Genomic DNA, 16,217 nt, shown 5'->3' with positions numbered 1-16,217 from the left:
GCAGTGTAATTGGTGTGAGAGTCTGTGCCAGCTGTGGGCATACTTATCATCGTAGTGTTAGTTGTGTGGACCAACTCGGGGTCATTTGGGTGGCAGTTGATTTCCATTAGCAAGTACATAACTTAAAGCCAAGCCAGCAATGATGCAAGTGCTCTAGAGCTCAAGGACAGGAGCCAGGGTAAGCTTTCGTGAGCTCGCATAACTATAGCAATTGGGGCAGCTGCTCAGCTTGGCGCGTTAAATTTCAGTTCAAACAAACCTAAGGACATGTCAAGCGCAGCACGCGTATACAAACAAAAACAGGAAAGCCACAAGCACACACACACACACACTCATACTGTGCGAGCAGGACTCAACAAACGTTTATATGTCGGAGGTGTTGGAGCCATAGACAAAGATTAAATGACGCTCATCATTCATATGCCAGCAAGAGTGAAAGGAGAGGGAGAGAGAGAGTAGGAGCCAAGTAGGAGCTGCAGCTGGGCAGAGGTCCTGTAATGTAGTGCCATAATCCTTGGCGCAATTTTTGTATGTGCACAAACGTTGTGGAGCAATATGTCGTAATATCCGCTGCCTGTTTTTATTTGCGCCGCATACATTTGTATGGCCTACACACACACACACCCGCATACACACGCATACGCACAGCAGCAGGACATATGAGCAGTCTGACAGGACTCGTTGAGCAAACGCACTTGGGCCACAAAACACAAAGACCCAGTGAAAAGTACTAAACGTGGCTATGATTTAGCGTTTTATTATTTGCCTTGCCAGGTGAAGGTGTGGCCAGGTGGAAAGCAGCTTGGCCAAATGCCTTTGCTCGCCTCGACTGCCGCCATACGAACGTGACCGCTTTATCCGAGCCTTGTTGTTGTAGGCAAAAGGGCCAAAACAGTTGGCACAACGATCCGTTGCCATTGTAGCCACTTCATCAATTATTCTTAAGCATAAAATATTTGTCACTTTTACTAAATTTATTGTGACAAGCGCTCCACACCTATCCACACACACACACACACATACACTCGCACAGCTATGAAGCTGCCTTTATAAACGACTCTGCATATGAATCACGTGCGTAATGGTAAACAGCTCCTTTTTGGCCTGCGACTTTACGCTTGCCTTTGCCTCGGCGATTGCCTCAACATTTTTCCATTTAATACTCTAGCAAAGGGTATTTTAATTATGTTGTCAAATATTGCAAGATGACTTAGAGATTTTATATATTCTTGACTTTTTGCGAAGCTTAAAAAGTTGTCATAGAGTCTTCAAGCTAGATTAGTTGACTATATGAAAGTAGAGCATAAGGAATGAGATATATATTCATATGTAAGATTAATGAAATGTTAAATGTATATATTGCTCTCTTCTTCAGATCAGTTTTTAAATGTATATATTGCTCTCTTCTTCGTTGACATAGATCGAACTCAAAGCCAAGTCTTAATCAGATATAGTTGACAATAAGGCAGCTGGACTGGTTAAAACTGAAAAGTATCTTAAGCTCTTTTGCAGCAAGCACACATCCTGTTATATGCTCTTATGCATTAAGTTTATATGTTTCTCGGCTAGCGTATTCGGTGTTCAACCGGCCTGTCAAATTCAGAAACTTCCTTTGACTCGTTCGTCTTTACCTTTGCGTCTGCCTCGAGTGGACAGCATTTTGTTTTTTGGGCGTATTTCTAGTTTGTTTCCATTTCCGCCACGTTTTGTATGCCACAAATAATTTATGTGTGTGTGTGTGTGTGTCTGTGTGTGCTACGTATTTGTTGCTTTATTTATGCTTTCAACTGAGGCGACTTCCACTCGAGTTGCTTTTTGTGCACGGCTCACGGTACGTATACGTAATACAAAAGTCGCTTGAATTAAAAGTGGAAGTTGGTGTCAAGCGTCGTCCCAGCGGAAGCTTTCAGGCACTTCTTCAAACTCAAATGCCGCGCCCACAAATCAGATAAGAGGCACCCGATTATATATAGAAACATATATTTTTTGTCGTGTTAAATCATAAAAAGCGTTCGCTGCTTGAAGTTGCCGACAGGTTGCTTTCCAATTTTCATCATCATATTCATATGTGGTGCATGTGGTGCAAGTGGTGCAGGCGGCGGGTCAAAAGCAGTTACAAAAACCCATTTAATCCCACGCTAAATGGGCGCAATGTAAACTGTTGACATTTCAGCCTCCGCTGCATGACACTACTCGAGCTCAGTGGGCGTGCCGCCCAATAGGCGTGGCTAGCCACGTTGCGTTCCACAATTGTTCGCAGGACATGCACGTGCTGACGCCCCTACTACTAGTAGTACAACTGCTGCTGCCGCTGCTGTCGCTGCTGCTACCGCTGCCGCTGTTGTTGCTGTTGCCGTTGGCTGAAGTGCACTCGCCTCTAAACAGCAATGTAGTCGTCGCTCGCTCGCAGTGTGTTTGTTAAACACCTACACAAATGGCCACCTCTCTCACCTGCCTGTGCCCACTGGCCCACAGCTCGACTGCAGCTTGACAAATATTTTTGAGTCCTGTGTGTGGAAAACAAGGAAAGCGCCAGGGCAACTAAATGAAATGCCAGCGCATGAGAATTGTATAGAGAGCAGCAGGGCAAGGCAGGCAGCGGCTCGAGTAGAGCAAGGGCAGAGGGGCACGGAACATGGCCGCAATCACGTGCCAACATGCAGGTGAAATGCAAATAATTTTTGTTTTCCCCTGTTACGTTGGCATTTTTTTTTGCTTTTCTTCTAGCTGCTGCTGTTGTTGTTGCTAGCTGCTCTCATCGTTGCTGCTGCTTCTGCTGCTGCTGTTGTTCCCAGTTGTTGTTTGTTGTACACACAAACACACACTAGCACAACATCTAAACAGGCAAACACGAGACAAGAGTTACACACAAGAAAAAAAGCACCAAATACTCAACAACTCGTGGCACTAATAAAATGAAAACGATTTATATAAAGCGAGATAACGAAATGTAAATGCTCTTTTACAATTGCCATGGGAGCGCATTGGGAACGATCTAAGTGAAGTTATGTAGCTGACTAGATACAGCAGAGAGTGAGGAAGAGAGGCCGATTTCAATCTCTTTCAAATCCTTCTTTGCAATTCTTATTCCAATCTTAACAAAGAATAGACAACATTTCATTTTTCAACGTTTTATTTAGCTTATGTTTTGCCTAGTGCAGCACTACAATTTTAATGAACACATGCTTGAGGTATACCACAATTATTTTCTATGATCAACTAATGGAATCTTAACTGCTCACTTCAACTTATGAAAGAGCATGACGTTGACATTCAAATTTTCTTTGCAGAAAATACACCTATGCTATATAAAACCTATCATTCCATATCTCTACTTTTAATATATATTTTATATTCCCATATAGAGTCATTCACATTCAGTTGCCTTAGCCTGTTCACTTTTTACCTGCTTTCATGTCAGTTGAATATTTTGTTATGAATATTATAATGATTTTTCCTGCTGGTTTTTCTTCAACATGTGATGGCAACCCTGGCAGACTTGTTCACTTATTTTTATTATATGGTTTCATATGTGCAAATACCTAAAGCTGAGCCAGCCGCCATAAAGGTGCGTGTGTGTAATGGTGGCTTCAAGTGAGGCAGTTGTTGTTGCTGCTGTTGTTAAAGTCAGCCAGGCATCCTCATCCGCTCAGAGGTCCCCTGGACTCTGACTGGTGCACTTTTATGCCGGGGAACTAGTTGCATTTTTATAAACGCAGCGTCAAGTTTTTTTCCTCAATTTTATTTTTTACCCAACGCCCACCACTCCACACCACGCCCCTTACCTCGTGCTGCGTGTTGCTGGCGCTGTAATATTTACTGACGGCTTTGCCACGCCCACCCGTGCTCCCGACGGAGTGCTGTCAAGCGCACTTGTCGACGTCACGGCTATTTTGCGCGGCACAAAAACCAAAAAACGAAATCATGTCAAAACTGATTTTTTGTTTGGCATGCGAAAGCCCCCTTCAACTGCCCTCTCTCTCTCTTTCTCTTTGCAGGGCGTTCGAGCGTTGACTGAGCCGATTTACTGTATACATTTATATATATATATATATATATTAACGCAATCTCGTCGCTGATTTTCATTTATTTGCTGCGGCTCCTGCGGAATTTCAATATTAGTTGCCGAAGATATTTTCGAATGCGGGCAAGCAACAGTTTATAATGTTACCGCAGGGGCGGCTCTCTGGGCGGGGGCGTGGCTGGAGCAGCAGCAGTAGCTGCTGCTCACGTAACATTTCAAAGTGCAGCTAATTGATTTTTCAGCACAATGCGCCATCAATTGACGTCCACAGCGCAAATTTGCAGCACCGAAAATTTGACGTGCAGCTGTGAAAATTGACAGCAGCAGACGCCGCTTTGTATGCAACACGAAAAAATGTCTACATATATACATATAGATGCATATACGTATATAGATTTATATACGCATATAAGTATTACTGCATCGTACGTAAATGCCATAAATCGCAGCAGCGCGTTGCTGTTGTCAGTTTTAATAATGCCCTGCAAACAGAGAGCAGCGTTTACAGGGTCTATCAATGCAGAAGCAAAAGAGCAGTTAATGCTTCAGTACGTTTAATTATGTATCTACATATATATTTATATATACAGAAAACATATGCTTTATACTGGAAGGCAACTGAAACCTGAAAAGTGCCTTATTATGTATAAATATTTTATTTAGAAAAACGAAATCCGCAGTAAATTCTGGCTAAGAACTTTCTATACCAGCTCTACTACTTGTTTGCTAAGTGAATCGCAAGATTGCGGGAAATGTCACGACTGATAAAGCCGCTGAAAGAGCCAAAGTAAAAAGGCAACACAGTCGAAATATATGTTTGTGCCCAAATAAATATTTGACTAAATTTTGCAGTGCTTGGCCGACAGCAGTAACTGCAACACGAGCAACGCTACGGCAGCTGCAAGCTCATGTGGTGACGTTACGCATGGCCATACAGTTGTCAGCGAGCGTGGCTCTGATTGACGCACTGACTGACTGAGTGACTGACAAAGGCAGACAGCTTGTAAAGGCCACACGCAACTGCGAATGGCACTGCAAATTCCATTTTTTGTTGCCCAAATTTAAAAATCAAGAAATTGTCAGTGCGCTACAAAGTTAGTTGTTACAAGCGATTGAGTGATTGATTGACAGTAGAGCGACTTTAAGTGAAGAACAGCTGCTAAGATGCTGAGTTGACTGGCTTTAGAGTTAATGTTTGATTGAATCACAGCTTAATTGTAATAGAAGTTCTGTTTAATTAAGCGTAATGGCTGGAATATTATCTTCATATTCTGGCGTCAATCACTATTGATTGATTGACTGAGCGCTTACTACTGCTGATGTACGAAATAAGCTACAAGCTCCGCTCAATACTAACTTTTGCTTCCAGCAATGTTATTCACACAGTCTTAGCTGGCTCAGTTGTCTTCTGAAGGGGTGGGGCCGGGTCACTTCCTGTGACCTCAGGCAGTGGAAACCCCAACACGTTCGCAGCACCGAGACACAGTTACCCAATCAAAGACAGAAACAAAACACAAAAAAAACCGCAATAAAGAAATGACAGTCGAGGAGAAGTAATATGCAAGCATTTCATACACTTCAACAAATATTGTAGTCGTAGTCAGTGTCGGGGCCATGTGCTTTATAATTTCTGCTGTTCGGGCCAGCCACTAGCCCTTGGCTACCACTGTCCACTGCTCCACTGCTGTGCGCCCCTGCTCTGAGCAACCACATCAAGATGAACATGTTCGGCCACTCACGTGGCGCATGCTTTGATTTGTTTCGTTACGTTTCATTACAACAATCGTGCTGTCGATTCTCTGGCCCTAAGCCCAAGCTAATATACCCTGTAGCTACTTAGAATGGGTGTGATGAGTGAAAACTTAGAGGAGAGGAGAAATCCTGATAAGCAAATCTAGTTCTAGTTTAAGTTACTCAGATAACATTCGCTCTGAAAATCGATAAATATTATTTTCGATATGTAAATCGATATCCGTCTAATCATTAATATTGACACAAGAATCCTTTTCTACCATATCATATCATCTAGAAACACTAAGCACAACTCGCAGCTGTGTTCGTTTACAGGGTATCTCGTAGTTGAACAAACTCTTACTTGTTACACTTTAGGTTGCTTTCATTACAAGTGGTATTAGGAATGTTGCAGTTGTTTTTGTTGCTGCTGCTGTTGTCAGCCCATACACAAAGCAAGAAAAGGAAGTAGCAGCAGCAGCAGCAGCAGCAGCAGCAGCGGCAGCAGCTGTTGCAGCAGCAGCAGACGAAGACAACTTTGTGGTTTTCGATTTACTGGCTTTGTCGCACAAATTCTCAAGAGATGCAGCAAATTTCATTTGGTTTGCCTTTCCCATCACAAATGTTCCAAAACAAAAGGCAACTTTTGCATGCGACAGCAGCAACAACAACAAAGCGCATAAAAAATTGTTATAGCAATCACAAAATTGTAACTGGCCCATTGACCGCTCTTTTTCTAGCTGTGCGAGAGACAGAGGCAAAGAGAGAGAGAGAGAGAGAGAAGAGCTGTCTTTCGTGTCGCTGGCATCGAGCACTTTTATTATTATGCCAAATATTTTGCTACCTTTCGGCCAAGCAAGTGCTGCCCCGTGCTGTGTGTGTGAGAGAGAGCGAGCTACCAAGTTGGGCCATCGACATCGACTGTTTTATTGATAGATTTTTTACTTGTGCAGCAGTTGGCGGAGCCAAGTTTGTGCCACCATTGACATGCACTGCGAGAAATTGAGAGTGACATTGGAATATTTTAGCGCCGCACTTGGCGCTGGCATCTGGCAGGCGGCGCATCCTTAATGCCAGTGCATTTGTCTTCTGCTGTCCGCTTGCATTTTCATCTCTTGCTTCATTTGAGAACTTTGCGGTTTCTTCTTCTCTCTGCTCCGTCTCGCTTGCACACACGTGAGCAAACTTAATTTATTTTCCAACTAAATCGATAGCAGACAGAGTACAACAACGAAATATAAATAGCAATCGAGAACAGTTGCCTTCAATGGCCAAATATGCTGTCTAATGCTCGATACAATGCAGTTCATACGAATAGAACACTTGATTACACTTCGTTCATTCTGAAGTCTGCGTGTCAGCTGCTCCGAGTGCACATACAGCCATTCAGTGCTGATTAACCTGCTGAATATTCAGCACTCTTAGGAAGTCGGTAAGTGCAGCAGCTTGAAAAAACTTTGAATTTCGAAATTGGCTACGCAACATTTTGGTAGCATCTTTCAAGTATTTAAGCCTGAAATCCTTTCAAGCCGCACTCGTACATTGAAACATTATGATATGGAAGCCAGTGAAAGTAGCGGTAGCGGCAGCAGAGGCTGAACACCTGGCAAATTAGTTGTGCTTTAGCATGTCTCAAGTGCTGCACAAAATGGCTGCTGCCACGCCCCTCCCACAGCCCTCAGTGCTGCTAATTGTGCACGTTGTTGCATATGTTTTCCATAAATTGCAGCGAGTCGAGTCGAGTCGGTTCAACTCTTCAAAGTTGAAGAAACGGAAGAGGAAGCAGCCTCCACTTGAGTTAAATGTCTAAAAAGAGATTTGCCTATTTGTTTGTTTTTGTGGTGCATTGGCTTGGGTCTGGGTCTGGGCCAAGATTTAATTCACTTTTTCTTTGGCTTTATTTCAATATATTTTGTGCAGAGATATTTTTCGATGGTTTAGGATTTTTGAATGCCAACTTGAATTTGCGATGAATGTTTTATAAGAAAGGAAGACACGACTCGTTCAATGTTTTTTGTAATGCAAAATGCGCATCAGGCATTTGTATGCATTAGTCGAGTAAAACGAACATTTTATGGCATTAACTTGCTGCAGCAGCAGCAGCATCTCTGAAGCAGAGGATAGTGGGCGCTTAGGGGGTGTGGCAATGGCTTTAACACAAATATGCATGTCGGCAGAGGCAGAAATTCTTGCATAGAATTGCACTTAAATACAGAAAATGGCACACAAACATAAAAGTGCAGCACGGCTATGTACAGCCAGGCAGGATAAGCAGATACAGAGGCGAGAGGCAGCGGCGGGGCAGACAGTCGAAAAACCTAGAAACTGTGGCAGCTTGAGCCACGTCAACGGCAGCGGTAGCAGCAGCAGGAGCAGCAGTTTGCTGCTGGGCAATCCAAAGTACGTCATGAAAATCAGGAAACAGGATATATTAAGTTTGAGGAATGGGCGCTGGGCATACAAACACATACATATGCAAATGTTGTCGCAGCAATTGGACAACTAGCCCCAAAGCCAGCAGCAACAGCAGCAGCTACGCCGACAGCGCAGTCGTAAAAACTGGCCCTTGGCCTGTCGCCTGCGACAGTTTTTATTGCAGCACATAAAACAGGAGCAACAGCAGCAGCAGCAGCAACAGCAACAGCAGCAACAATAGCAGCAACAAGGACATGACAAAGTTTTGCATGCGCCTTGTTATGCACTGTTCATAAGAATCAGAAGGGTATATGGAGGCTGTTGGCTAAGCCAAGTTCCTTCGATGCAGTTGAAGTTAGACAAGTAAAGATTCAGATCTATACATATATGAAGCTGTGCCACAACTGCTTAGCGTGATTGTTGCTAGACACGCCTACCGAGGAGCTATTAGCTTCGAAATTAATCTAAATTTGAGAAGTGAGTTTTTATAGATTAGGATGACTCCTCGTACGCTAGACTAGTGTATGAAAGTAGGTGTTATCTAGTAACTATAGCAAGCTCAAATTACTATCATAATTTATATATGGATTAATTAGCATATAAAGATATCCTTAACCTTATTATTAAGTTTATATTTTTTCTCTTCTTCAAATCAATCTTGCATCAGTCACACCAGATCGTTGCTTTGCTCGTTTCCTTCTTCGTTTCGAGTCTCAAGCAGAGCATTGCCTCGTCATTATACGCATTTCTTGTTGCTTTTCCTTTTTTTCAATTGGCAACCACATTTTCTATTAGTGTAAATATGCAAAGTACATGAAGACATGAGGCTCCACTTCCGTTATGAGCGTAAGCGAGAAATAACCATAAAAATGTTGAATGCTGAATGTAAAATGCAAAGTGTAACTTTGTTGCGCCCTTTGGATAAACGGAGGAGCCCGAGCATGTGGCAGGGCGGTGAGGGTGTGGGGACGGCGTTAGCCAAGGCAAGGGGAAATGACACTGAACCAAATCGAGTTTTTAGCTGTTTTTGACATTTGAAATTACATTTGTGGCACGCGTATTAAAAATCTCTTTAGTTGTTTTCATTTATTTATTTTTTCCTTTGGTGTGTGCCTCGCCTCTTATTTTTCATTCACACTTCATTTGACGAGCGTTGAAATTTAAAGCGAGTCCCATTAAACGCAAATGAAAATGAAAATGAGAATCGAGAATGAAAGTAAGGAAGAGGAAATAGCATTTGAGAGCAAACAAGAAATATTAGCAGTGTAATTTGCAAAGAGGAAAAATCTTTTGAGCGCGCCACAAAGCTGCGCATTTTTTCAATTATTTATTATTTTCAGCAAAAAATTTAAATTGGAAGTTGACCCATTGGAAAATGAACATTATATAAATAAAACTATACTAGATTAAATGGTTTTTAATATTTTAACTTTTTTGCATAAAATTAGTCCACAAAATGTCAAACAATGCCTGGAAATGTTTTGCTAAATCCTATAAATTATTTAGTTTAGTTTGGGAAAGCCATCAACATGTTAGCTCATACTTCATGCTGAAAATTAAACGTTTGATAAATAATGCTGAATATATGAAGTTATACAATAAAACTGACCGAGTGTAAGAGGAAAGAAAAACTATTTATGATACAGATGCGACAAACAGTTTCGAGTGGCAGACCTTGAATACCCTGTACAATGCTAGAAATAAGTCATATTATTTAATGGACATTTTGAAGACCTCCTAAACGAAGCCTTACTGAGAGAAGAAGAAGAAGAAGTTAGAAAGAAGTTAGAAAGAAGTTCTATTTCTATTTGATTAGTTCCTAAACTAGCCTGAGTCCAATCTGAGCTGCATTTTGACTCTCTTTTTCTTTCTCTGTATCTAAGTTCTAACTTCAAAGCAATACCTTTAGATAGAGGTTATCCTATCTAGTGGTTGCACCACTAAATATCGTATATTCTATTATCAGCATGGTTAGTCTAGTTTCCTGAAGTTACTAGCCATATTCCTGCTTCTTTCTACACCTCTCTCTATATAAAAACTGTAGTGAAAGTTAGTTTGTAATGAGAGCTTGATCTAGCTGCCCACAGGCTATCTGTTGGTCTGTCACACCCACCTATTTGGCTGTTTGGCTGACTGTTTTCATGATTTCAATTTGCAGGCTTATTCAAATGAGAGTGGTGTATGCCCCTTGTCGCCGGCACATTTGCTGCTTATCAAAGACAAATATGAAATATTAATAATGCTCGGGACACGCTGTGGGGCAGCAAGCACATTAAATATGATGGAGCAATCGCGTTGGCGAATTCGTGTGACACAGAAAAATGCAAATTTCACCGGGCAAACGGGACAGAGCTACGGAGCTCGACTCATATCACTTTAATGCCTTTCACTTTGATTCGCAGCCAGGCAAATGCAACACGTGCGCTATAAATCAACTCAGTTGGAAGCGCAGGGAGAAGGAGCTGCACAGCGTGCCTGGCTGGCTGGCTGTAAGCGCACTCATTTCAAAAATCAAATCAAAAATAGTTTGAAAAGTTCCAAGTGCTTAACTCTTGGCCGAGGCGCAGAACGCGACACTCACACCCAGTTGCCTGGCCCCACCCTTCACCCTTCCCTGTCCTCTAGCCCGAAATGGAGGCGACAAACAATGCAACAAATTGCAGCCAACAGCCAAGCAAAGGAGCAACTTTGTAATTGTCTGGCAGAGACACGTGGGCGCCACGACTTTCACATATATGCTGAAGACAGAGTGAAGGCGAGGGTATCCCATAGAATAAAGTGCTTGCCATGTTGCAGGTAATAGGCAACCATAATCATTATCATCGTCATCAACATCAACGTCATCATCGCCGTTGTCGCGACCATCGCATTTGCGGCTGCTCACAAGCAGCGCCTCAGTTTGTGCGTTGACATTGTCTTTGTAGCCCGCATTGCTGAAATAGCAGGGCATTAGGCATGCCAGCCAGACATCGTCATATAACACTGTGCAACACAGCACAGGCGCGTGCCACAGTTACAGCCGCTGCTACATTACAGTGGCTTCAATTGCAGCCGACTGCTCAATGCTCTGTTCACACTTGAAAGGGCGAGTGCCTCGAAAATGCACTGAAAGGTGTTTGAGGGTCAAAGTAGATTAGATTGGAGTGTGTTGGAGAGATACTCAGCTGCTGTATGACAGTGATTGAGAATGGAAGCAACTACAGAATACTCTGTTTATAGTCAAATGAGAGTCTTGAGAATTGGTTTTAAAGAGCGGTCTCTGAGGTAATGTAGATTAGATAGGATTGGATGAGTAGAGAAGAGGTAGCAGCTGATATGCTAAGACCTTTAGAGATTTCTAGCACTACGCACTGAGAACAGTTTTCTAATAATAAGTTTCGTGGCTGTAGCAACTGTACTCTAAACTTAAAGCACTTTATGGTATGAAGGCAAGAATATATATTTCCATTTCTTACTTCACCTGTCTATCTCTCTTTATGGATTCATTCAGAACATACATGTTATAGCATAAGTTCACTTCTGTTATTTATTAACTTGTAGCATAGTGTATCCCACTTAATAAGCATCTCAAGTCTATTTTTTTTTGAAATGTTCGACATTTGCCGCAGTCAAAATTTAATTGAATAAAAACTTTTTGTGTCTTCTGTTAATTTGCTTTGAATGAAGCTGAAGTTGAACATGTGCGACTATAACTGCAGGCGCTAGCCACGCCCACTCTCAAACAGTCTGTATGTATAAATATATATATATATATATATATATATAGTATAGTTAGAGGAGTTGTCGCGTAGTCGGTTTGCCATTTGCGGGTGCAAATGTCAAGTTGACTTTGCCAGCTGCTCGCAGCGCGGCATGTGTGCATGGCTGTGTGTGTGTATGTGGGGGAGTCCTTTATAGTCTCCAACTGTGGACTTAGCCTGGCCCTGCGCTTGATTATAGGGTTAACCCGCTGAACTTGCAGCAGGTGCGCCAATGTCAACGGTAACTAGGGCTTCCATTCAAACGTCGCAAATTCAATTGCCTTGACTCGTGTGTGTGGGTGGGTGTGTGTGTGTGTGCTGGTATGTGTGGGCGTATGTGTGCGTGACAGTTTAGGTGTTGCAATTGTTTGCTTAACTATTTCATAGTTATTAGAAATTTGTTTAATGCATTCAATGGGGGATTACTTGGCGTATACGTAATTTCCGGAAAGCGCTGCAAAGGAAAGCAGGCGACAGAGAGATAGAAGCGAAATGAGAGAGAACTAGCGCATGCTGATGAGCAATTAACAAACAATTGCAACGTTTTTAGTCAAAAGCAAACACTGCGGCAAGTGTGGACAAACGATAGACGAATGCGAGCGAAGGCGAAAGAATGACACGCGGCAAAAGAGACAAGCGAAAGGAACTCGGCGAGAGTAAGATAAAGTCGCTGCGCTAAGCAAGTGAGTAGAGAAAATGAGACTTGAAAAATTAAGTTGAATTTGGGAAACGAGAAATATATTTATATAATGAACTATATGGTTCAATTGAAGTCCCTAGCTTAATTATGATTCGTATTGCTCCGCAATGCAGCAGCTCAGTTGCTTACAATAAAGAGCTGAATAGCTTTAATAGAACGTTTGCTTTAAGAACGTTTGAAATACTCAAAAGAATGAATCGTTTATGAATAGCTGAACTAAATGAATCATTTATGACTTTTGTAAGGAGCTGAGCTAGGAATATCGCTCAATATTTCTCATTTATTTTGGCAGTTCATTTTAATGAGTTAGTCAATTAAATGCATGCTGCAGAGCTCTCCGCTTGGCTTGGCTAATATGCCCGCTTTGACAGTGTATAGAAAAAACTGCTCACATTGCATTCTTTTAGTTGCAGCGCGCAAAATTTTTGCTCATAATTAAAAGCTAACAAAAGGCAAAAGTTGCCGCGTTGCCTGACAAGGCCAATGTGGGGGCTTGTGAGGGCTGCAAAGGGGGCGTGGTATGTTTGAGAGTAGCTGCAACAGCAGTGAATTTCGCTGCTGTTGTCTCTGTACTTACCCGCTGCTAAAGCGCTAACAACATTTGCAGTGACATGCGGTGATGTTGCTGCCGTTGTTGCTGTTCCTGTGGATGCTGTTGCTGCTGCTGTTGCTGCTGTTGACCCAGCATGGCTCGGACTTGACGCCGACAATAATAATTTGAAGCCAGCAGGAGCTGCAGCAGCAGTTGTTGAGTTTGGCAAAATTTCAGCTACTTGGCAAACATCAGTCGGCTGGCTGCTGCTGCTGTTGTTGTTGCTTTTGCTGCTGCTGCTGCGACTATTGTCAAATATTTGATGCACAGGCGGCAGCACATCTTCATAATGCAAACTATCTGGCATAATATGCGTGGCCAGCGCTGAAGTTGTTCCTGTTGGCTCAGCGGAAGCTGTAAAGTTATACTCATCATCAATGTCAGATTCAAGCGCTGACAATGTCAGTTGCAGCTTCAGCTCTTGTTGTTGTTGCTGTTGTTGCTGCTCTTGCTGCTGTGCTGTCGCCTGCTGTGTGGCTGCGTTGCGCTTGCGATTGTAGTACTCATAGTTTGCTGTTGTTGCAGCAGTTGCTGGTGCTGCTGCTGCTGCTGCTGTTGCTGTTGCTGTTGCTGTTGTCTCATCATCAGAAGCAACAACAACGGAATTTTCGCTGTCATCAGTTGTCGCCGTGGCTGCTGCAGCATCCGTAGTCGTGGCTATGATTTTATCCTCAACCATAAATTGCACTTTTTTGCGTGTACTCGACGCAGATGTGGGCGTGGGCGTGGCAGTTGCTGTTGCTGTTCCTGTCGCCGGTGTCGTTGGCGTTGGTATATAGAACTGTGACTTGCCCGCGGGCGTCAACACAGGCGCCGTTGCAGGCGTCAAGCCAGTGTCAGACGACAGCAAAGGACCATTCAGCTCCAGTGTGGTCGGCCGCTTCAGTATGGACTTGATGCCTGGCGAAGTAGGCGTCACAGTGAGCACGGTGTAAGCCTCCGAGCTGCAAGCCTCATCGCCAGTCGCTGCAACTGCAACAGCAACGGCAACCGGAACAACAGCTGCTGGCTGTGCATCGACGAGAGCCAGGTTAAGCGACTCCTCTGGCTTCTTGTTGCGCGGTGGACGCCTTGGATTGCTGGCAGCTGTTGCAGCTGCATGTGGCGTCGACTCTGTGGCAATTATTATGCGTTCATAGCTATCGCTGGAGTCAGCAACGTCGCTTGACTTCTCGCCCAGGCTAATGCGCTGGCCGGCAATGGCAGCCACATTGTTGTTGTAGAACTTGCTGCGCTGTTGCTGCTGTTGTTGCTGCTGCTGCTGTTGTTGTTGTTGTTGCTGCTGTTCGTGCTCATCCTCGTGCAGCTGAGCATCGGCCACATCAAAGTCATCGTGGTTTTTGGTCTTGGCTTGGCTTTCGACTGAGATCAGTTCGTAGGGATTTACATTGCAGCGCAAGATGGAGCGACGCGAATTGCTGGCTGCTTGCCGCTTGCTGAGCAGCCCGCTGCTTTGCAGCAGTGCCTCGTTGTCCTCCTCAAGCCAGCAATCGGCTGGATCTGGTGGAGCCGTGGGCGTGCTCTTCGATGTACGAGCTATGGGCAGCTGTGCTCGCGTTCTGGTGCGTCCGCGTTGCATGCTCGTGGCAGTTGCTGTTGCCTTGCCATTTGACGAGGCACTCGCTGTGGCTGTGGCAGTTGTTTCGCGGCTACGTGACTTGCCTTCCTTGGCGCTTGACTCGGCGGCGCTGGGCTCCGGCGATAGCAGCCTTGTGCGTCGCATCAGGTCATAGGGATCCTTTTGTGGATCCAGAATCGTTGGACGTGACTTTTTGGTGGCGCTAACCACGCGCATTGTCGCCGCCATCGGACGCCGAACGGTAGCAGCTGCCGCTGGCAGTCGAACGGTGCCGCCACCACTGATGGTGGCCAGAGGAAGGCGTGAACCTTTGCACTTCTTGCACACGCTCGCCTTCTTCACATCACGTTTCGTGCCATTCAAATACTCAGCGCACGAACAGATCACAACGGCCAATGCTGTGGCTCCGCCCGGCTCCCCATCCGTCGCAAAGATAGCCGCTGCATGCGGATGCCCATAGTTGTAGGAGGGGCGAGCGGGTATGCCACGCACCGTGCCATAGATCCAGGGCTCTGCGTATTTCATGGAGCGCGACAGCGCGCTGGGCAAGAACTCATAGCCAGGCGGCGGTGCGGCAGGTGGCGGGGGCAGCTGATAAGCTAAATGCTGCAAATGATGATGGGGATGATGCTGCTGCTGCTGCTGCTGTTGATGATGATATTGCAGCTGCTGCTGCTGCTGTTGTTGCTGTTGCTGCTGCTGCTGCTGCATGTGCAGCAGTTGTAGGGTCTGCATGCCGCCGGCTGTGGCTAGAGAAGCGTTTTTATTGTCGCTGCTGATTTTGAGCCGCTGACTCCAGGTTTTCTTTGACTTGTCATACATTGGCGTGGGCTGCAAGGAGACGGGAGGAGATATCAAAGAGTTAGTTGGTTAACTTCCAGTTTGAGCAGAGTTTAAGCAGAGTTTGTGCCGGCTCACCTTTTCCTAGTTGTTGCTGTTGCTGTTGCTGCTGTTGCCGTTGCGCTCATAATCCTCAATTTGAATTAATGGCTTTGATGTAGTTTGTCTCACTCACTCCTTCTCTAGCTATCTCTCGGTTGGGTTCGTGGCTATCAACTGTTGCTGCTGCCCGCCTGCAAAGGATATGACAGAAAATTATTAAAGCGCAACGTCCAGCGGGAAATCCGTTTAGAAAAGTTTATTATTGAAAAAGTTTAAAATGCGATTATATGTGGAGCAGCCACGTCAAGGGGGCGTGTGTAAGAGCCGCTCGTCAGCCTGGAAGCAGCTGCATTAATATTTTGAGTAATTTAATGAGACGACCCGGCTGCTTACACTGTTGACAAATAGCCGAGATTAACAAGGCCCAGCGGCCATAAATACAGAGAGACCTTAATATATACTATATATATATATATAGCTTTCAGGCGTGAAGTTTTACAAAAGAATTTTGCTAGCTAATTACCAATTTTGTTCGAAATATTGGTTAAAGCAAC

The 16,217-nt window shown here is 44.2% G+C and overlaps 1 protein-coding gene across 1 annotated transcript in view; it reads right to left on the bottom strand.

The window, feature by feature from the left end:
* The window catches only part of LOC115483418 (pneumococcal serine-rich repeat protein-like), a 29,611-nt gene extending 13,761 nt beyond the window's left edge, over nucleotides 1-15,850 (bottom strand). The window contains exons 1-2 of the mRNA XM_030225315.1: nucleotides 15,700-15,850; nucleotides 13,188-15,612 (exon numbers count right to left, since the gene is read on the bottom strand). Of these exons, the coding sequence (XP_030081175.1) occupies nucleotides 13,188-15,603 (2,416 nt within the window). The 5' untranslated portion in view covers nucleotides 15,604-15,612; nucleotides 15,700-15,850. The remainder of the gene's footprint in view (nucleotides 1-13,187; nucleotides 15,613-15,699) is intronic.
* Between the last annotated feature and the right edge of the window lie 367 nt (nucleotides 15,851-16,217).

This window comes from Drosophila hydei, unplaced genomic scaffold (assembly GCF_003285905.1).
Source record: "Drosophila hydei strain 15085-1641.00,03,60 unplaced genomic scaffold, DhydRS2 tig00008128-arrow-arrow-pilon, whole genome shotgun sequence".
In the NCBI taxonomy this organism is placed as follows: Eukaryota; Metazoa; Arthropoda; class Insecta; order Diptera; family Drosophilidae; genus Drosophila; species Drosophila hydei.
Note: the sequence above shows the minus strand (reverse complement) of the source record. Positions and strands in the feature narration are given on the sequence as shown.